At 44.2% G+C, this 22,986-nt stretch overlaps 1 protein-coding gene and 1 long non-coding RNA gene across 5 annotated transcripts in view; both read right to left on the reverse strand.

Moving 5' to 3' along the window:
* The window catches only part of RTKN2 (rhotekin 2), a 135,793-nt gene extending 120,452 nt beyond the window's left edge, over positions 1-15,341 (reverse strand). Inside the window, exons 1-3 of one of the 4 annotated variants that reach the window (XM_083843941.1) lie at positions 15,109-15,341; positions 14,168-14,362; positions 9,894-10,053 (exon numbers count right to left, since the gene is read on the reverse strand). In XM_083843941.1, coding sequence (XP_083700067.1) covers positions 9,894-9,992 — 99 coding nt within the window. In that variant the 5' untranslated portion in view covers positions 9,993-10,053; positions 14,168-14,362; positions 15,109-15,341. Of the gene's footprint in view, positions 1-9,893; positions 10,054-10,798; positions 11,531-14,167; positions 14,363-15,108 lie in introns of those variants that run through there. The other 3 variants (XM_083843942.1, XM_083843940.1, XM_083843944.1) reach the window with 3 other exon arrangements.
* A 31-nt stretch (positions 15,342-15,372) lies between these two features.
* Positions 15,373-22,986, reverse strand: part of LOC310902434 — a 64,083-nt gene continuing 56,469 nt past the window's right edge. Inside the window, exon 14 of the long non-coding RNA XR_014586721.1 lies at positions 15,373-22,511. This is a non-coding gene — a long non-coding RNA (uncharacterized lncRNA). The remainder of the gene's footprint in view (positions 22,512-22,986) is intronic.

Here is a 22,986-nt window from a genome sequence, read left to right on the forward strand (position 1 = left end):
CTCCTGGGAAGGTCTCAGGGCTTGGTGACAACTGACAGGAATAAACATAACTTGCTGCTTCTTAGCCTTGGACCAGGGGAAGCCTGTGACAGCAAGGCCACAGGGCAGAATTGAGACCATTTCCACGTGAGCGAGGTTTGCTGTTGTCTTACTCCATCACTTGTTATTCCAGTTGCGTAGGACCCACAGGTGAAGCAGTGCCTTCACAGCCCAGGCTGCCCCCAGTCCTACAGCCAGCTTGTACTCTATCCTCAGCCATACACCATACCCAGCCCAGACCATAGAAAACCCATCAATCTCTGCTGGTAGCAGAGTTTATTATAGCAGTGCAGGCTCGGCAAGATAACTGCAGAGGAAAGGAGGATGTGAAGAAGTTTGATCAGGATAGCAGAAGAGAGAAGTACCAGCGACGGGAAAAAGCTAGGGCAGGAATGAGCTCAGTATTTCCCCGGCATTATCAGCAGGCCTAGGCACCACCAGTAGGAATGAAAAGGAAAGTACGATTTGCTCAGGGACTATGTGAAAGGGAAGTCTGATGGATAAAAGGGCAGAAAAGCAGGAGCAGGTTGATTTGTAAAATTAAAAGGTGCAAGAGGAAGGGCAAGAACCAGGACTATATCTGTCATTCGCCTCTCTCCGCCCACTCAGAAAAGCTTCAAAAGAGATTTGGAAAGAGAGAGGAAAAAAAGACTGACAGATATTACTGTTCCAGCCACTGAGTCATGGCAGGAAACTACTGATACTGTAAACTAGTACTGTAATGTCAGAGACTATTTGAGTTTTACCAATGCTTGCTGCAAGGGGAACAAATATTCAGTGGTGGGGATTTGTCCCTTTCACAATTATTGGTGTTACCGTAGAACTGTTTCACCAAGCATGTTCGAAAAAAAGACACGTTTATTTTAAAACGCTTCAGATGTTCTCTTCTTCCTCTTCCTGCATCTTTATTTTTATTGCAATAAATGCTTAAGAGAAAGATTTGAAAAAAAAAGTAGAAAAAGCCTCCAGTCTTCAGGGTGTTACTGGGTGCTTGGGCTACTCCAACTCTTGTAAGCGCTGTGCCACAGGAAAATTGTTTTATTATGATCTTCTTATCCTTCCATCAAATGAGTCACTGGCAGTTGTCACCATCTATGTGGCCTTTTCAGACAGTCAACATCAGTTTTGTCAGCGTAGTACACATGCAATGGGTGGAATTACTTGACACAGCCATCCTAATTCCCCCAGGAACACAGCAAAGAAGTGAAACAGAGGTTTGCTGACAGATACAGCACATGCTGAGTGCAAAGGGCTCCAAAGCCTCCTCTCAGCCCTGAGTGGAGCCCAAGCTCCACTACGCTCCCTGCTCTGTCCAGACACAGCAGGCCCAGGCGGACAGGCTCAGCCAAGGCTGTTTGCATTTTTATTCCCCACCAAAAGCCAAGCACCTCAAGCCCCACAGGATTCCCAGCTGCCAGCCGAAGGCAGGTGCTGGCCATAAGGACAAATTACAAATTTTGAGCTGACAAGCTCTGCCAGAAGGGTGAGGAGCCACCTAGCCCCACTGTGCTGAGGACAGGAAAACAGCAGGCACTGGGGGTTCAGAGGTGATACAGGAAGGAGCAACACAGCACGGGACATGGATACATGGAACTTCTAGCTGCATCCTACTATTTGCTAATTAAAGTTTTTAATGACCCACTTCCATTTTGTTCCTTTTGCTTGGGCACAGCCACTACTGCTTTGCCACTGCCCATCACAGTGGACTCTGCCAGGAGGCTCATCCCACTGCAGGGCTTAAGATGTAACAGGATGACTGCAAACATCTGCTGCAGTAACCCACTATGCTAGCAACTTTCCATCTCAGTCATCTTAAGCTAATTGCTTCCATAAGTCCCAAGGGTCTCTCTCCAGCTCATCTGAGTCACAGCACCAAGCCCGAACCAGCCTCAGCTGAGTACAGTTCAGCAGAAGGACACATTCTCCAGAATAGCCCCATGCTCATAATGCCGGCAGAGGTTCAGGAAGGAAGTCAGTCATACCAGTGAAAGACACTGGTGACCCTTGGAGCCTGTCCCCTTCTTCCTCTGTCAGGAACACAAAGCAAAACCAAATTTGCCACACGAACCAGGTGGCTAGAGCATTTAATCCAGCGATACACAGAGCAAGGGGATGCAGGGAAGTTGTAGGGCTGAAACCAATGCATACACCTCGTGTCAAGCACAGAGGCAACTGGTGTCAAAGTACTGAAGAGCTAAAGTGTAGAATCCCTCCACCTTTTCCTCGCAGCAGCTTTAAAGGCTGCTGAAGAGCTTTTCTGTTTTAAGAGTTAAAATTTGTGACATTACAGAAACAAGTCAGATGCTATGTGCACTGTACCACCATAGCATGGCTGAGCTTCAAAGCATTCCTGTCAGAGATCACTATCCAAAATAATAAAAAAAAAATTATTCCCTTCTCATCTGGGCTTACAGGTACTGACGATGAAGATGACATGATGATTTCCAGCAGGGGAGCAATATTTGTGTCAGTTTCCACACCAAAAGCAGCCATGGAAAAGGGCAAAGAATATAATGACTCAGTATCACAGGGCGGAGACTAATTAGCAGCAGATCAGGAGCAAGCAGTGGTCTCTGGAAGAAGGTGCTTTCATGAGCGAGCACGATCTTACTCATCTCCTGTCTTGATCAACTGCAGAGGTTTCCACAAAACCAATGCTAACCAAGGCTGCCTCACTGTCACACACAAACTGAAAAAAAAATTGTTTTTGTTTCTTTTAAGAGAAGTGCCTCTTTGGGACCTTCCCTATTCTTTACTTCCAGCATCTAGTTTAGCCTGGCAAGGAGAAAGCCTCCACAGTAACCAAAATCTCACCGTACAGCATGAGCACTTCTCAGTCAGATCCTTAGTCAGCTCTCAGTTCAGTGAGGACTGATAAATTAAGAACGAGGACAGCACTGTCCTTTCCCTCAATGCAAATAAGTTCCAGGGTCAGTCCAGCTATTGCTTCTTTCAAGACATGATGCAGCACTCAGTGATTTTGGACAGCCAGGGAACTGACAGCACCCACCTGTCCCTTCAGAAAGGCTAAGAAAACGTTTTACCTAATTAGTTACCACAGTACCCCAGCAGCAAGGTGAATTTTATTCCTGCTGTAACAAACCTGTCATCACTCTGGGTTTATCAGAAAAGTACACTGACTACACTGAAAGATTATTCTTGTCTTATAAATGATTTAGCTGATTTTTCCAGGAATATATTGGGAAATGCTGACAAATCTAAGATTTGAATCTGGGCCTCCTAGGGCTCCTGCCTATTCTTAATGTGACTTACTGGATTGCCTCCTAGTAAAATTTTTTTCTTCTGAAAAATCTATTCCTTACTTAGGGAAAGTTTAAATTCTCAAAAGCACAAGAACTGATTTGTTTGTTTTTAACTAAAACAGCAAGCGCATTTTTCAGGGGCTGATGTTTGCCCGTTCATACTGAGAGAGGCTTCTGCCATTAGCATTTATCTTTCATTTTGCAGGGCTGAGGGAAGGCACTGCCTGTATGAACTGCAAAGCCTCCATTCCTCAGGATAAATCCAAAGGTGGGCAGGGGAGTGGGTCTCCTCCCTGCCATACACTGCTCCTTGGTGTCCCTCAGGTTTTCCTCATTTTGTCCTGCCCAGGAGCAGCACCAAAACAAGACGCACGCTTTTTGCTCTAGGACACTATCAATAATTTAAATGCCAAAAACGCAGAACACCTTTAGCCCTCAAACACTGGCAGTTTATAGATCTACAACGCAAGAGTTTCTCTATAAAGAAAAGTGAGGAAAAGGATCAGAGAGCAGGTGTGCCTGGGAAGGAGGGCAGCAAGCATCCAAGAGGCCATCTGATCCTCCTCTGTGAGCGTACAGCCAGGAGCTAGGAGGTCTTGAGCTGGCCCCAGGTTAGGTTGGACTGCAGCAGGGTCAGTCTGGATGCTGCACAGCCCACAGGAAACGGGTTGCCTGGCAAGCACCAACCTCCTGGCTAGTGCAGTTGCCTCTGCACAGCACCACAGCTCCCCGACTGCACGCAGGTTGGGAGGCACATCCCATGGTAACACCCTGCCTGAGCACCACTGATCTGCAAAAATAAAATGAACATGGGTGAGCACAGGCTCTGTAAAATATTTTGAAGGGTTTTAACAACCACCTCGTTATTTGGTGACCAGAAGTTTGACAAGCAAAGGCAATAGATGCCACCCACTCACCCCAGCTGAGGTCTGAACCATGCCATCAGCATGACACAATGATGAGGCCCTCCGGCTCTCTCTTGCCTTACTGCCCTGTCATTACAGCATTTCCCCAAGGCAGCAGGAACACTGGCATCCCATAAATCCTCCTCTCCTAGGCAACAAGCTGACTGACTCTTCATTTCCTACATTTTTGTTTTTTCATTCATTCTTGACTGCATAACAGGTAGTTCCATCCACAAGGGTTTCTACTTTTGCAGCTTACGATTGTTTGAAGCAGCCAAAGTGATCTGGGAGCTTAAATCAGTGTCGGCCTATGCTGATCACACACCATCTCCCTGCAGCTGTGGCTAGGCAGACTTTTGTCAAAGCCAGTCAGACCAGGGAAGGCACAGAGAGCACTTGCTCTGACACAGCATGGTCTGGGCGACCCCCAGGAGTGCTCACACAAGCTGAGGTCTGCAGCAGTTGGTGGTGGGATGGAAGAGTGATGAGTGGGGACAGATCCCTCAATTTATTTTGAAAATACCATTCACAGTGCATTAAACTTCCTGGGTGGCCTGGCCACTCATGGGAACAGGACCTTGATTTTGTATCCCTCCACAGCTTGAAAGGAGACATCAGCACCTGAGCAGTGGCACAAGCAAAGCGGTGTAGTCCCTTACATAGGGCATGGTTCACCAAATAGCCCTTGCCTCTTTCCTCAGAGGGCACAACTGGTGAGAAGTACACAAGAGCTGCCCACACTGCGTGATCAGACCTATCTCCTCCAGACAGGCCTGCCAGAACTGCACACCACATGAAGCACTTTGCAGAAACGGCTGCGCAAACGTCGTCCCCACTGGTGCTTCAGCCTGCTATCTGGGGCATGAAATCTGCCAGCTAACTCCCAAAGGTCACCTCAGCTAGTGGACACATCCCCACGGTCTCAAATCTCGTTCCACTCTTGTGAACCGTGGCTGCAGAAATGATGATGGGAAAAAACAGACCAGTACTGAGAAAGTACCACAATGTATGTGAGAGACACTTTCTCTCTATATGGTTCATCACTGGATGAAATGAACAGAGACACAAGAGACCATGCACTTTGTTGGCTGTTGTGGTGACATCCCACAGACCACCACAGCTGGCCACACTGCAGCCCACACTCCTCTGAACTCCTCACTGATCATCTGCATGACAGCTTCAAAAATCTCAAACCAATGGGTACAGTTGACTTACATATATTAATTTCAATTATGTATAAAAAGACTCCGTTACAGCTCAAAGCATGGCAGTTACAACAAAGTTTTCATGCTTTTCCCTGTCTTCTGCTGGCAAGACAGGTTTTTCCCATACATATGAGGAAATCTTCCCAAATGGTATCAGGAAAAAGACATCTCTCTTGAAAGCTGCCCAAATCACTAAGCTTGCAATGAGTGATGCAGTAGCTGGGGAGTAACTAAGAGGATTGAGCCTGTGCCTGCTCAGTGGGAGAGACGAGGAGCTCCTTCCAAGGTGTCAGCAGATGGCTGTGCACTGAAGGTATTTCACCTGTGGGAGACAGCTGGCAGAAACCTGGAATGAGTCAGCTGCCTGACCAAACTGTCAAACACAATTCAGCCACCCGAGGGCACCTGCAACATCTGCATGGGGCCAAGACTGACCCAGGACTTTTGGGAGACCACTGCTCCTCACCTCACATGACACTAGTTCACCACATTTACATACCTCGATCACTTCTCTAGAAACTGAGCTAAAAGCAATTGGAAAAGCTGGCAATCGCAAGAACTCAAGTTACAGCCCTCCTGGCTTCAGTGTTACAGTTACAGTTTAGGGTCTGATGTGAATATCATGATCTGATAACAATTACCAGGAAAACAGCAACCTAAAGGGTAATGACACACTCTCCCTGCTCCATTTACAAATGTCACGGTCATATGAGATACTAGTCAATCACATCAGCAGACTAGAAATAAACCACAACAGGGTATGTTGATAAATATTGATTTCAAAACACTATAGCATTTTACATGACTAATGTTAATGTGATTTCAGACAGAAGAAAACAACCAATGTTGGTTGCATGTTAACCACATTTGGAGGAGTGAAACAGGTAACTACCACCAGCCCTGGCTTTTTATTCTCCAATTAAAAAATGTGACTGGGTCTAATAGTCAATGCCATTATTATCTCTAATATACCAATGACTACTAATGCAGGACAACTGTAATGCCTACAGGTATCATCTTGAAAGAAGACCAGCAAATAACAGGGTTCATCTTTTCAGGGCACTGTAGGCTGGTTTCATACACCAGCAAACAAAGCCCACATCATCTAGGGGTTGGAAAATGTCTGCGTGGCCCTTTAAGATAATTGTATTCCAAGTTAAATCACCATCAAACAATTTTCACAACAGCATCTGCTACTGAACAGTTGTTAATTAGTCAGCGCCCCCCCACCCCCTTCAGTGAGGGAGGAAGAAGTGACTGCAAAGATGGAATTCTTAAAAAAGGAAAAGCCCCAAAAGCCCCGATAAGGATTGCAGCACTTTGTGGCCTACACCATGCTTGTCACAGGGCAGGGAGAGGGAACCTGCCTATCAGAGCGTGTTGCAATCGCTGCGGAAATGTCTTGCTCTTCTTGCTTCCTCTCCACCCTTGTTTGGGGAGTTAAGGTAAGATGGGAAAGCAGCTGCAGCATTTAGGACATCCTGGCTGGGGACCCAGGACAACACTGACAACGCTCCCTCAGCTTGCTCTTCGGTTACTTTAATGTTTTCTCCAAGTATCACTTCTCTAACTGTTGCAAGCAGAATAAAGAAGCTTCATGGAAGATCTTGAACTGTTTTGATAATTGTAAGAGGGCCACCCAACAGACAACACCATCAAAGAGCTATTGAAACAAATGGTTCTACGTTGGGGGAGAGAGAATTTGGAGATGTGACTTGACCTGGGGAGAAGGTGCATCTAACATTCACAGCCCTAGGGAAGACTATGGGACAGCTGTTCTGACACAACCTCAGTTTTCCATTCTGTACACCACAACCTCCAAGCAAGGCAGCCCGATGACTACTAACAGACTGAAAGGCCCATAGGGAGAAACAAAAGCCCCAGGACTGCTGGAGTTCGCATTTGGCTCTTTGGTCTCCTCCCCGTGCCTGGACAGGCAGCCCCCAATTACCTAAGCACATAAGCGGCTTTACTGGAAAGGCTATACATCTGGCTCAGAAGGGCAGGTGCTCCATCTCCTCTCTTTTACCTCCTCCCAAACAGAGCAGGGCCACAGTGCTAAAAGGGACTGCTACTTGTTGCAATAACCCACACATTCTCATAGCCTCACCTATCTGAACACCCACAGAGAATTACTTAGGCTCCAAGCCCATTACAGCATCTACCCACTCCTTAAATCGCAAGGGCCTCCTAGAAACACCAAGCATGCCAGTCTAAAAGTAATTTTTATTGTCACAAATTGCAATGACACCAGCATCACGCGCACCCTCCCAGATGCACTCAGCTCAGCAGCTTACCAAACATACTTGGAATCTGAAGGGCCAACAGGGAAAGAGTCTCAATGCTGACAGCCTGAATTTTAGCTGTCAGTGATAAAAGGAGAGTTACAGAAAGCGCAGCATTTCAGTTCTACTGGTCTGTTGTGAATCTGCCTAACTTGCAATAATCTGCAAGTTTCCTCTACAACTGGTCATTTTCATGAAAAATATATTTCTGGTGAAAGATATACACAGCCCAGCACTGTGTGCATCATTCAAGCAAAATGGGAAAACATTCAGTGCAGTGGGAAAGGGTCATTTCTGAATGCTGCAGAACCCAAATGCAGGTAAGGTACATTCAGTTCCTAAGTATACGAAACGCACATAGACAGAAGACCTCCCACCAAGATGGCAGAAAGGTCAAACTAAAGGGGAAAGGACAGTCATGGATACTCATGGACTTATTGCTTGGGAGCTGTTCAAGCAGGTGTAATTTCTAACATATCCCCCACACCTGGAGTTTGCCATATTCACAAATAAATTTCTCATTCTTTGACAACACCATACACTTCAGAAAGTCTGATGGGCAGCTAGCAACATGAGCACCAGGACAGCGTGATAGCCCCGTGTCCTGCTAACTTTCGATTACTAGGGAATGTTCTCATGTACAGTAAGATAAATTCAACCAAAACCAGCAGCAGCCTTTCAGAAAGGGATGTTCTTTCCAAGTACATTTTTACTCCATTAGTAATTACACAAGTTCAGAAACTAACATGGTGAAGTGTTACCTCAAGAAATACTCATACCTTGGCACTTGCATTGTGTTTGTATAGAGCACTGCTGAAAGCTCATGGACTTTCTGAAATGTGCTAGCAATTCTACAGCGTAAAGCTGTGCTTCAGTCTTGTTCCATTCTCTGCATGGGAAACTAAACCAAAGACTTAGCGCTCTATAGGACTGGATATATGATAATCAGCAAGTGGAAACGCAATGTTCAGGAATCCAAGACATCTCCCTTCCTTTCAAAGGCAACATTTGCTTGATCTGTCCAGCCATGGGATGACAAATATATCTATGATTTCAACTTGTCAACCAGTCAATATGAGATGCAAATAAACTCTTCTTTTTCCCCTTATTCCTCACAAGTCTCTTATAACCTTTCCCTTCCACACACAAATACTTGAAAATCACAAGCTTTCTGTGCTACTGGATTGTTTAGTTTTTGAAATGATCTCTAGTGTGAAAATGCTTCATAATATTCTAAAACAAATGAATAGTTTTAGGCAGCACCCTTCAGTATGTACACTTATTTTCCTCATATCAATGACATTCATTGAAAAAAGACAATAAAACAGGAGAAAGTATTTCCTAGTAAGGTGTTAAAAAGCTGGTAGAAACATGCAATTACCAAAGCATATTAATTTTTAATGACATTCTGTATGTGGTCATTTCAGACATGCTGGAAACAAAGGAATTATTAAATATATTACTTTAGCAAATATATTCCAGCAAATGCATTTACTATAATATTCCAGAGACACTGTCACACATTTATACTGTGGAATAGAAGTCGTCAGTTAAAAGGAAGGCAGTAGACGCTAACCCATGTGGTGGAAGAGCTATTTCAAAATGTAAGCTCAACCACGTCCTCTTCAGTATATACTTGCCAATGTTCAATATAGCCTTCCTGAATCTGTAGAACGCCTGAAACAACAGCTCCAAGAAACATATAGTACACACTTCATCTTAAAAGAAAGGCTTGCTCTGAAAACCAGCTATAATAGCTTAAACATTAACGCTGACAGCTATGTCCATGTTCAGCCCTGGAACAGATTTGTGCTCACTCAGAGCTGTCAGACAGTGCAAAGGCTGGAGGACAACAATTATTTGGAACAGAACACAGCAGGAATTAATAATCCAGGCTCCTAGACTTGAGGTCCTAGACTTCAAGTCCCACCTTCACAGGAACACAGGAGAAAGGGAAGACACACTGAAATCTTCCTTTTGCTTCAGCATCTCACAATCAGAATCTATATCCAGTAGTTTCCAGGGTGGCAGATCTGCCTAATTCTATCTATCACACCTGCCCATCCAGCCTTATCACATCACTAAAAGTTTGTTTCCTGCAGGGAACCTGCGGAACCCTTAGTCAATTAGAAACACTGTATCTGAGCACAGCCTAAAAGTGAACCTACTGCCAAGTAAGTCAACACAAGGAACTACCTGCCTCTCAGCTCTGTGTTTTCCGCAGTAACATCGATACGCAACAGAATTTTTTAAGCTTATCTGTAGCTGCCACACATCTTGGAGTTCACTGTGCATTCAAAGTTGTCCTCATGCTTCCACCACACAGGTTACATGTTTGAACGTTGTCCACTTCTTTCTGGAGGCAAGCAAAAGACAGAAAGATAAGTATTTATTGAACACACATTTGCATCATCTCATTAAAGACCAGGGGAACAGAGCAGGAAAAGGGGAAACGAAGTCAGTTTCAAATCAGTTCAATGATCCTCAGGCCCATCTGTCCACATATTTGCATGTCTAAGAGCTGCATAATGCTGTCATGCTGATAGTGGTGACCAAAATCAGCAAACGGTCTATACATCCACATGGACAAACGGTCAAGTAACTGGGCTGCCTGCCCCAAATGTTTTGCTGCACTGCTAAAACAGCTGACACTCAAGAAGACATGGAAAACACCTGATCTAATTCTGATTTAGCAATAAGACTTTATCACCAACACAGTAGGACATAAAACTCCCATAATTTAGTGAGCAACAAAGCAAATTTCTGCTTTATTTTTTTTACTAGTTTCCTTAAGAAGCAGCAGCCCAGAAATGGGTGCTGTAAGCATCGTACATGATTTGGTTTAGCTTTCAGATTTTTGTGTGCTAAAAGCAATGTGCCTCATCCACTCTAGCTCCCACTTGGATGCTACACAGGCAGCTGAGCAGCTAACAACACCAGGGCTTTGCAAGGCTCAGCACAGAGCTTAAGGCTCCATGCATGGGGCAGTGAGGGAGGAAAAAGATTGCAAACACCACCACTGACGTAGTAATAAAACGTTCACCAACCTAACTCTCACCAAGCCTACAGGTTACCTGCCATTAGTACATGTTCTCACTCACCTCCAACAGGAGAGGATTTCCAGAGGCTACCACAGTCTTTCTGAGCCAGAAACTCCACAAATTCTGCTATGTGCAAGCTTGGAAGTCCTTTTCCTCCCCTCAGTGAAGGGCCTTGCATTCAAAAACACAGCTTACACGGCTGTTTAGTTTTAAACCTTTGAATTTTAGCTCTGTCCAACCTAACAGCTCCCCAGCACACTCCCTGCAACAAGCAGGGCCGGTAACAGCAGCAAAGAGCCGCAGAACGTGAGGTGGTCAGGCTGGGGGCTCACACCTTCTTCACAGGATGACCAAAGACACCTTTAGAGAACTGAATTTAAATCTTGGCGAGGTTTTATAGCAAATATTCCCAGAAGGTGTGTGGGGGAGAGCCCCAAACGCGTACACACAGCCGTACCTCGGGCCGTGCCTGCGCCAGCCCGCCCTGAGGCGACGGCACGCCAACAGCACCGCCACACACACCAACGGCAGCGCCTCACGCATAGAACGCCTGCCTGCCCCCCCGCCCTTTATAGCAGAGGCCCCTCCCACTGGGACGAGCTGACCAATCGCGTTGGAGAGCGGGAAAGGCGGTGTCCTATGGCTGCGGGGCTGAGGCCCAGAGCCCGCCCACCGTGGAGCTGCCCCTCCACGGTCGTCGAAGCGACGAGGCGGGGGGTGGGAGGGTTCCCTCACAGCCCAGTGGTGGCAGCCAGTGTTGGGGGAAACAATGCCCCTGCGGGTACTGCGGGAGGGCTGCTCTACCCTCATAGACAGGGGACCCCATTGGGAACATCTAAACTCCAACTAAACACTGACAGGGAAAAAATAAATGTAAACAATGAAAAAGGGGGGTGCAGAAATGTGAGGGTCTGGTGCCACACCGGGCGTCCTGCTGGCGGGCGCTGCTGCCTGCAGAAGTGTCAGGAAGACCTCGTGAAAAAAAATAGCTCTGTTTAAGATAAATGGACATGCTGAGGCCATCCAGTCATTGCTGGTAAGAAGCTTGGTGGTGTAGCCGAAAACAGCAGTGGAAAAGGGGAACTGAAAACCTTCAAGGAGCTGTGGAAGGTCGCCTTTCCCACAGCCTGGCAGCCAGCCAGCAGCCCTTGTGCAACCGCTCTCCACAGCGTAAAACAACCAGAAATGGCGACCCAACAGACAGGGGCCAGTGGGACACAGGTGTGCAATGGCACCAGGTCAAGGGGGACCCTGGACACGTCCCCTTGTCCGCAGCCCCCTGGGACATGGTGGTCCCTGCCTAAACCCCATCCTACCTGCTGGTGCTGAGCCACACCTCAGAGAATCCTCTAAAGATGTCCGCCAGGTGTGCTATGGGTGGTGGGACCATGCCTGAGCCCAGGCGTGCTCCAGCAGGCAACACGTCCATGACAGGAACACCGGCTCTGGGTCAGGAGGTGCTACAGCCCCATGCAGGGCCAGGCAGAGAGGTCAGGGACCAGCCTGGCCATTGCTGAGGCAGCAGCGCTGGAGCCACCAACGGATGGGTGGCATTTTTGGGGAGAGTGTTGGCTAATGGAGCTAAGGAGCGAAGAAAAATCCTAGTGACATCCCTATCCCTAAGTAAGTTTTCACCATGGAGACCATCTTTCATTCATTTCTCCTCTCAGGAGAAGCAATTCTATAGGGTTCCAACTCCTGTCTGTTTGCTCAAGCCAAAAGGAATTACTGTAAACTAAGAATAAATACTAATTAACCTGAATCTTTCTTTGTATCATGATTTGAACCATACGTTGTATCTATCTTTAACTTTACACTGCTCTGAGATGCACTCTCTATCCACAGCAGGCAAAAATGAGATCCCTTCCTTTGACAGAGTTAATTGTACGCCTCAGCAAGACAGCATTTATTGGCAATACCGTGCTGTTATCTTTAAATAATTTAACAGTATATAAGGATTTGAAAAGACATGCATTTTGAGTGCCTCCAATACAACTGGTTTCGTGATCAAGGATAATTTAATCCTGTAACTTTCCCATGTCCTGCTGGAGAAAGAGGTGAGGTGAAGGTGAGTTACTCCTTGCAGCAAGAGCAGCTTTGTCAGTGCACACAAGCGTTGTATTGAGGCTTTCCCATAAAACCTAGCCAAAGGCTGCCAAGATTTATCCCCCCGAAGCTGGGGACAGCAGGGTGGAAGCTCTAAATTATCTTATGGTGAGTTGGTTGAAATCAATAGTGCTTTATAAAGATTTTAGTACCAGAGAGAGAATAATAGAACAGGGTTAAAATGAAGATTTGTTTTCCTGAGTATATCAACATTTTGAAAGCTGTTCTGTTTTTAAAATTTCTTTTGTTGTAAGTAGCTCCAATATTTTCTAAATTACAGATAACCATTGAAATCTTGTGTAACAAAACTGTTTTTCATTATGACTGTAATTATGCAGGCAACATGTATCCAGAGGGGGAACTATATGGACTTCATATACTGTAAAAGCCAAGACCTTCCATAAATGTAGCTACATTCTCTTGTAGAAAAAATAACTTATTTGGGGAAAAATATTTTCAGATTTCAAAAAGCAGCTACAGGGATATTTAGCAATTCTTAGCAAGAACCATGCAAAATCAAATTCTGCCCACTTCCACCTCTCAGGCACCTTCTGGCACAACATAGTCTTGCACCAGACGCAGTCTGGCTACCATAGGTTGGTAGCCAACATTTGCAATATAATCTTCACATCACTTCAGCTGGACCTTACTGTAACTCTGCAGGACTTTACAGAAGTAAATGGGGAGAGAGAATATGCCCAATGATGTTGGTACAGAAGTTTTAACAAGCTTGCAGGTGAAGTTGTGAAATAAAGCTTCTACTATTTTAAAGTTGCATAAGTGCTACTTCAATGGTTTAATAGTGTGATTTGTTTGTACAGCATGAACATTATCTGTATCTAGCAGCCCAGTGAGTCCAAACTGTGTCCAGCGATGCCCTTTACCCAGGTGATGGCACACCTTTCTGAGCCCAAACCCTCTGCTGCAGAACAAAAATTTCACTTGTGAGGCCCAGACATTGCCCACCCCCTCGTCACATGGCCATGTGAGGAACTGCTTAGGTATGTCAGTGCACCTGCTTTGCAACTGGGTCCTCTGAAACAGAGGCTACTGGTTGCTCTGTGTAACTGACTGCAAGTAGCACATCTACCAACACCTACTACTGCCCCTTGAGAAGGGCAGCAAGGCAAAGAAGATGGGCTGTGCATATCCTAGAAATCACCTCTTCAGCTGCCAAGGGAAAGGTAGAGGAAAGAATGCTCTTCCCACACAGTTAGAAAGCCTCAGAGGGCTAATCCCTAATAATTTCAGTTTATTAGCTCTTGCTTGGAAATGAGAGGAAACTGTACAGCTGTGAAGAGCTGGGCCAACGATAATAGTTACCTTTGCCCTCCTGGAGAAAAGACCACAAGTCTATCCTGGAGGAAGGCACTGCAGCTCCATCCCTGGGAAAAGCTAGAGCAGATATTCGGTAGCTAAAACAATGATGAAATACTGTTCCACCCTCTTGGTGAGTCCAACCACCATCTTCCTCCTCTCTGTCTTGCAAAGTGGCTGTTGTTCTAGGGACGTATAGCACTAAACAGGTGGAGCAAAGAACAAGAGACAAACAGAAGTAGCATCATTCCTTCAAAAAGGTATGGAAATAATATATCTAATGCTTTTGAGAACCCCACTAAATTCAGTGCCTGAACTGCTCTTAAGCCCTTCTATTTAGGATATTGGATAGATGATTGTCAAGTAGGAAACACTGACCAGAATTTAGGCTACCTAAATAGGGTTCCAGGTGCTCGTGTGTATTTTAGGCACATAAAGCACCTCTCTGGTCGAGTCCTTTCCTTGAACTGCAGATTCATGTTCTTAGGTGAGTCCCATAACTAAAACTGCCATCATAACAAATGCACAGGCATCTCCTTTCCTGGATGTGGGTGGTTTCAACTCCTGGATTAGTTATAAGAAGCAACGTCCTGGAGAACACAGAGCTTAGGAAGATGAGTAATATCTGAAGTGTGGAGGCAGTAAGAGATGATCCACATATTATGTTCTTTTATTTAATAATTTATAAATAAATATCAGCTTTCCCCAAACTGTCCCTCAGCCTAGCAATTATATGTTGGCTGATTTCTTGTTAGTGCTGTTCTTTTATAATAACAAACTGTTCCCAAAGCCTCACATACAGAGAGTTAGACAATCAAAGCACTGTGTGCGATTTTCCACTTAATTCATTCAGTTAGCTGCAATTAAAACAATACAATTCAGAGCCTTGTGTGTTTCCCTGCAAAAATACAAAACTTTAGTTGTTACTATTAATATATACAACCTACAAGAAAGAGTTAACAGAGCCCCTGTTGTAGTAGAGTAATTTTCTTATCCTTTTCTGTAGATGTCCCACCAGTCATCAGTATTTCTTTCAGTCACTGTTCTTCAAAAGACACATGCTTTTCATTCAACTGCAGAGAAAGAAAAGGAATTCAGTGGGCCAGATTCCCTCTTTGGTCAGGTCCATTCACTGCAGCCACCCAGGGAAAAATCTAGTTGAAGGTGCAGGGGTATCATCGAGAGGAAAACTGAACTTACCTAGAAGGGAAGAGGTCACCATTTTATCAGGTAGCAAACAAAATTCTGTTCAGATTTTACCTAGACATTTTACCTAAATGTTTCTGGAAAAGCACTGCCTTCATGAACGCTGATCTCTACCCAGACATTCAATATAAGTGACATACAAAGTTTTCACACCGCTGTAGAGCCAATCCTTTTTTGTTTTATGGGGCTTCACTAATGAAACCTGATGACAATCTAATGTTACACCAGTTTCAGAGGTGCAAAAAAGAACAGAGGCCGAATCTTGCCCCATGACAGTGTTAAATTATTCTAATTGAGCATCTGTGATTGTCTCCTGTACCACCAAGCTCCCGAAATACTGGACAGATTTCCACCAGCGAAGAACAGACTCTGAGCGCACAGTGCTCAAAGAATGGTAACATCCCTACAGTTTGAGGTTGCACTATGTTTGACCAAGACTCACAATGTTTCCAGAGCTTCCACGAGCAAGATACATCTTAACATTGTCCAGAGTAGAAAGCTATACTCCTGATGCACTATTATTTGGCATGTTAATTCAGTATTTCATCTCTAATTTTTGACAGAGGTTTTCATTCAGCCTACTCCTGCAATGAAATGGCAAACCACTGATTTGAGTCTATAAACTTAATTATTATCCTACCAACATAAATGAGCATTTAATTTCATCTCAGTTCATGAAGAAAGAAGTATTTGTGTCTACTTTGATAACATGGTATGAAATTTATTCAAATGTTTACCAAACTATGTGAAATCTTATTGGAAGAATATGTTCTGAGAGTTTGTGAATAAAGCCCCCCAGGAAAAAGTAACACCAAAACGTCAGAACAGATTCCCAAACTCTGATCCAAAAAGAATTCACAGCTTATTCAGTGTTCACCTTTATTCTTTTGTTCCAGTATACAACAGCACTAAAATGGGATGGCAAAGCAAAGAAGAAAAACTAGCGTTTCTTTTCCAGAAAGGTAAAACTGCCAAACCGAGCTCCAATTACAGAAACACTTCCAGTATCTTCTTTCCTTCCCGTTACTGCAGTTCTACAAAGATGTTACACAGTGATGAATGACAAGGAAGGCGATCCACTAAATAAGAAACCTATTCCAAAGTTATCCCTATTAAAAGAAACGCTAATATTGTACTTCTGGCACACGACTGTAGGCTTGAAAATTATTGAAATCTGCACATAATTTGGGTGCAAGTAGTCTAGTTGAAAGACCACATCTCCAAATGTCGATGAACGTTTCCAGCAACAGTCTCAGAAAAAAAATAAAAATCTCTGTTTGGCACAGTTTTTTCCAAATGTGTTCTCATAACTTAGGTTGCTGTAACAGTTAACACTAGGCAGATAGCAACTGGATGTGTTCTGTAATAAGCATACTTTTCATAAGGCATTTCAAGGCAATTATATTACTAACAAACTTTAAAAGTTAAACTATGTAGTCCAAGGATCATGTTATTGCAGTAAGTTATATACAGTAAGGCACTGTCCATAAAATCAAAGAGGTATTCATATCACTTTACATATCACACTGACATTATTGACTGACCTATATATCCTGATAACATTTTCATTGTCATCTACACTTAACCTTTTTTATCCTTTCAAGTGCCCTTATGTCCAATACCTGAAACCAGGCAATTCAGGTCCACAGAGTAACTCCAAAAATCACATCAAGGAAGTCCTTTATTGGTTTCTCTCAATGACTTCCAGATTAAATCTGCTCATTCTATAAATGCAGTAAAGGGTTTTGGTAAGTGTCTAGCCTAAAAACACACGGTTGAACTTAGTAGTCTTTTCAATCCAGCAACAAAGGACCCTGCAACTAGAACAAAGTTAATACCTGCTGATGACACACATACCGGAACAACAACAACAACAAAAAAAACAGTGCCTCACCCCTTAGTATCAGAAGAAAAAAAAACGTGCTTAAGAACTGGAAGAAGATTATGGAGCTCACAGAAGGAATAGGTTTGTGTATGAAACTAACCTTTTACCTACTCACCTTTCAGATATTTGGCTTCATTAAACTCCAAGTATCAGTGCAAGAATGAGCATAAATGCCAGAATGCCAAGGTAAGGAACAGGCAGACTTTGTAAATCTGTTCACAGTAGTGTTCCAGATTGCTGCTAAAATAAGAGTTATGAGCTACATTCACTTCAAGTAAATATAAGAATATCTATAACTCAGCTCAGGCCTTCTTTAGTCATCATCTATTTGGGAAGAAAGGAAGGAATTATAGCTTCTGTAAAACAGTGTTCATTTTTCTTAGTGACAGAAAGTGAAAGTGAACAAACTCTGGCCCTTCTCCAGTTCAAGTCAAGGAGAGTTATATGTCTGAGTCTCTGAAGCTGAGATCTATTCAGCCCTCATATGGCTGCACTTACCTACGCTGTAAGCTCCCAGGTCAAAAGCAGTTGACTTGAGCCTCCAGAACATGAAAGGTTTTGCACAAAAAAATATTTTTCCAAATAGAGGTCGGTGGCACCAACTCACCATCTCTCCTTGTAACAAAAGATTTCTTCCTTAAAGTTTGCAAGAAGATGTGATCTATACCAGTCACACCAGGAGAGTAACACAAACTTACAGTGACCTGTCAGTCCCATGCACCTTGAATCATTTCTGTTATGAACAGGTAAGTGTTCTTCGGGCCCACTATGACAGGGAAAGGAAGAACAGCAAAAGAAACCCTGGAGTCCTCCAGAACCTCAGCACAGAATCATAGAATGGTTTGGGTTGGAAGGGACCTTCAAAGACCATCTGGTCCAACGCCCCTGTCATAGACAGGGACATCTTTCACTAGATCAAGTTGTCCAAAGCCCCTTCCAACCTGTCCTTGAACACCTCCAGGGATGGGGCATCCACAGCTTCTCTGGGCACCCTGTTCCAGTGCCTCACCACCTTCATATTAAAGAATTTCTTCTTTATATCTAATATAATTCTACTCTCTTTTAGTTTAAAACCATTACCCCTTGTCTTATCGCTACTTGCCCTCATAAAAAGTCTCTCTCCATCTTTCTTATAAGCCCCCTTCAGGTATAGAAAAGCTGCAGTGAAGTCTCCCCGGAGCCTCTGCTTCCCCAGGTTGAACAACTCCAGCTCTCTCAGCCTTTATTCATAGAGACGAGCTACAGCCCTCTGATCATTTTTGTGGCTCTAACAGGTCCTAGTATTTCCTGTGCTGGGGGCCCCAGAGCTGGATGCAGTACTCCAGGTGGGGTCTCACAAGGGCAGGGCAGATGGGGAGAAAACATCTCCATCTAGCTTTCCATTCAGGTATTTCTACCCTTGGTTATCGATACTAAACAAGCCCACAGATGCACTGAATAGTAACAAATCAGCAGCAGCTAATAAAATTAAACTAAGCAAGACAATATTGCTATGTTGAACAAAACAGATTCTTCCTTCAAACAGCAATGGCAACCGCATACAAAAGCAGCAGATGTGTGGTGACACAGACCTTCAGCTGGGAAGGCAAATTGGCAGGCCTTGGCAGGAGTTGTGTAAACTCTGTGGTTTGGTCCTGGAGGTTGTGGCTTCAGCCCCAGGTCCCAATTCCTTACCACAAACCACCGGAGACCTCTCTGAGTAAATGCAAGGCCAGCTTCTTCTCAGCAAGGCTCCATCAAATTTAAATATCATCCATGCAAAGGGGTCTCTGGCTTAAACAAACATCCTGCTATAGGTTTGGTTATTGAACACAACAATAGGTAGGCATGAGTGGTCTCAGCATGGATGGCAGAGACCTGGTTCATCTTGACAACCAGAGAGAACGTCCCCACCACCTCGCATCCCACATGCAGCCTGTCTTTGTTGGACAGCCCCCTGGGAACACAACTCAGGTGCTTGCTCTGAATCCGACGCAGAGGACTGCAGATTACTCAGTATTGCCTGGATCCCAGGAGCACCCTGGGGACCTTAATCACAGCCCAAAGCCATGCTCCGCTAGGCACTTTCCATGCACTGAGCAAAACGCCTACGCGTCAGGAAGGCCTGCCCACTTGCAGTGGTACCAGCAGAGGCAGGTCCTTTTGAACCACTCCATGCTCTGTGATGCGATTTCCAGCATCCAAACATTGCTAACGCAGCCTCTGTTTCTGAACACTGGGAATAAGGGAAACCTGCATGAGCACGAATGGTCAAAGCCACCCAACCCGTTGACACTGGAGCTAGGCAGATGAAAGTCACACATGGGGCAGCCCCTGCTTTGCATTTTGGTGCAGATGTACACAGAGAAAGGAGTGGAGGCAGAGCTGAGACAGTGGGAAGCTTGGCGAGAAGGAGGGCGTCTGTTACTTGAAATCACTCTAAAGCACATTACAAATCTGTTAAATCATTGTGGGTTACCCTGTATTTCAGAGTAAATTAGTAACTTTTCAGAGGGAGTGAAGAAACTACCACTCCACTTTTAAATAATGAAAATGCTAAAAAACCTACACTTAACAGCTCTAAAACTGCAGCAAGTCACCCACCAACACCCACTCCTCTTGTCAGCAGGCTTTTTTCAGCTTTGCCTATTATTTGTGTCAAGCCAGAGATGTTTAATGTTTGCTGCCCTTATCTGCTTAACTTTAAGAAGCCCCAAATGTTACAATATGTACCTATGCCACTGACCTTTCTTCCCCCCAGCATTTTGATCTAAATAAGTAACAAACACAGAGTTTCCAAAATCATTTGGATTCACTGGCTCTGAGTGCATAGCTGTAAAAAATCTGCTTTAAGATTAACATCCAATTTTATTCATGCCTGAGGCTTCACCACAGCATCTATTTTTGTAAGATTAACAGCAAGATCCCAGTTCTCCAGAAATGTAAAGAGTAACAGCCAATTGTAAAAGGAGGCTGATATTTCCTAACTTGCCCTGCTCACATCCAGGAAGGTACATTTTCCTAGCCCTTCCAGCAGTGGGTGTAATTTCTGCTTGCATTTTTGTACCCACAACACACAGCTCGTGTATTAGTCCTTCTGCCTCCCATTAGCTGAAATGCATTTCTGATGAAACTGTGGGTGCCAAAGAATACTAACATAAATCTCACATGTGCTAAGTGTCCCCTGAAAGACAGCTTTTACTCTGGAGGAGTTAAGAAACAGCCATCTTCCTGTACCTTGCACAAGAGCATTTTGGATCATCTAACTTGAAAATACAAGCATATAAAATGAGCACTTGATATTTCAGCTAATCCATTTTAAATGAATATACATGCAAACACTTCTTTTTGAACATGGCAATCGGGGACAAATTGAAGGCGATTTTTAACTTTAACAGAAGAAAAGTTGCTTTAAATAGTGCCTTTGGTATCTGTCAATTAGAGCTATTGCATTGCTGTCAACTTGCACTCCTTCTTTAGTTCCAGCTTTGCTCCATCCTACACAGATCCGTACAAATCAATTGTCTCTTCCAAACATGCACTAACCACTGGAAAGTGAAATTAATAAAGTGCGAGAGAAGCTGATTCATAAAGCTGACATTCCTGTGCCCAACAACTCTGGGTTTCTCCCCTCCAGCTAGCTGTTTGAGATAGGCAGGCAAAGTGGTAAAAGATTATCAAATTGCAACTGTCACTCCTGACAAAATGCATCTGAATGCTGGAAGGAATTTTAGGTTTTAAGCTAAAACACTGCCCCAAAGGGTTCCTCAGAGGCTGTCAATATCTGTACCTTGGATGGAAAGCTACCACTGAGCGCAGTGTGTCCAACATATAGAACCTGCCACGAAATGAAGTTCTTCATAAGAAAGCTCATCTCAGTCTTGGTTGGTAACAATAACAAGGAGACAAGATGAGACCATCAGTCTCAATTGTGAAGACAATGTTTTCCTCCCATATTATTCTGTCTGTCATGTTCCCTTCAGGTTCTAAAGGAATCCCTGTCTCATACATCATTATTTCCCACAAAGCTTGAAAGCCTTCAGGGGGGGTTTCTTCCTGCCCACTGTACCAGCCTTCATGTCTGAGTACCTTCAGAACAGTGACAGAGGCCTCTGCCAGCAATAAAGGGGAACATCTGCATACCAATTAAACTGCTGAGCTCTGAAGAGTTAAAAAAAAAAAAGCGGGGGGGGGGGGGGGAAGCCTTGAAAGTAAATCTGAGCCAAGTTCTAATTAATGCCCTAGGCCCCGATTCACCACAGCACTTACGCATGTAGTTAACTTTAAGCACATATTTAGTTCCATTGAAGTCAAAAGACAGCATCGAAGAGGCAAACTACATTAGCACAATTTAATACTCTTTGGGCTAATTAATTGGACGTAAAAATTAACTATGAGAATGGTATTCCTTATTTTCCTTGCTGTGATATTTTCAGATACGAATACTTGGATGCGGCTGGAATAAGCAAAAAGCACTACCTTGGCTGGCTGCCATGGGCTGCTGAGTCCTACAGCTGTGAAGGCCAGTCCCAAGGAGCATCTACAGGAACTGAGCTCTCTGCTCCCTGCAGGCTCAAGTCTGTATCCCCCACCTGGTGGAGGTGCACAGGCACAAAAGACACAGTCCTTGTCCTGAGGAGCAGTAATCTAAGAAATGAAAAGAACCGGCAACAGATCAGCAAATCCATCAGGCAACGGATGGCACATCAGAGACAGCTTTCCTTTTCTCTATAAAGAAGTATTTATTCACTGCTGTGCATCGATGTTATTTGTGATTAGAGATGGCAAGGAAGGGCAGCAAACAGGGCTGGGTAAACCACGTAGGCTGAGGGTAGAAGAGAGTTTGGAGACAGAGCTGGTGAGGTTACCAAGAGAGGCACTGTCAGGCAGGGTTGTGGGGAAAGCAGCAGTGTTTACATCTAACAGGTAGGCAGACTGGAGCTAGCCCCAAATGTGGACAAGGGCTTAACTTTCCTCAATTTCACTGGAGCAGGACTGAACCCTGCAAAAAGGGAGCCCACAGTGCAGTCTCCAAATAGCCAAACAGTCCCAGGTACACCCAACCCTTTTCTCCATATGGTAAGCACAGAATGGTGAATTGCTGCCAAAACTACACCAAAAACGTGCAGATTAGCTTTGGTCTGAATGTAGTCTCCAAGCTCAGTACAACCAACTTTTGAGCTCCAGCTGACTTCACAAAGGCAGGTGTATAACCAACCATTCTGTAACGCAGGATGCAAGGAGAAAACGTGGTCAATAAGGGTCTTCTTGATGGAACTTCTGCAAAAATGAAACCACAGAAAGTTAGCTAAAGTATCACTAAGGTTGTACATGGACCTATAAAAGCTAGGAAATTGAGAGCAGGGAACATAAACTCCTGGCTTACAATACTTCTTTATCTCGTCCATTAGGAAAACAAAAAGAATAAAAACAAACCCCAAAAACTAGAATGCCATGAGCATAAAACAAAGTACCAGCGTGGCTTTTCAGATTAACTTTGAATTTCCTTGCTTTCATTGGTTTAAGAGCTCTATTGTTACTCTCTTGTTTCTTTAATCGCAGACACTAAAAATTCTTTTATCTTTCAAAGTCCTTAAAGTCTGTTATATAAATACGTAATTAAAGCCTCTTTCAACTGGGTATAATTTACTCTATAGTTTACAACAGCTGCACTAGAGCTATTACAGTTTATCATTTAAAAGCCTAATTAGGGGCTTCTTAATTAGCGGATCCTTCAGTCACTAGACTGTGACTG

Source organism: Anser anser, assembly GCF_964211835.1.
Source record: "Anser anser genome assembly, chromosome: 7".
Taxonomy (NCBI): domain Eukaryota; kingdom Metazoa; phylum Chordata; class Aves; order Anseriformes; family Anatidae; genus Anser; species Anser anser.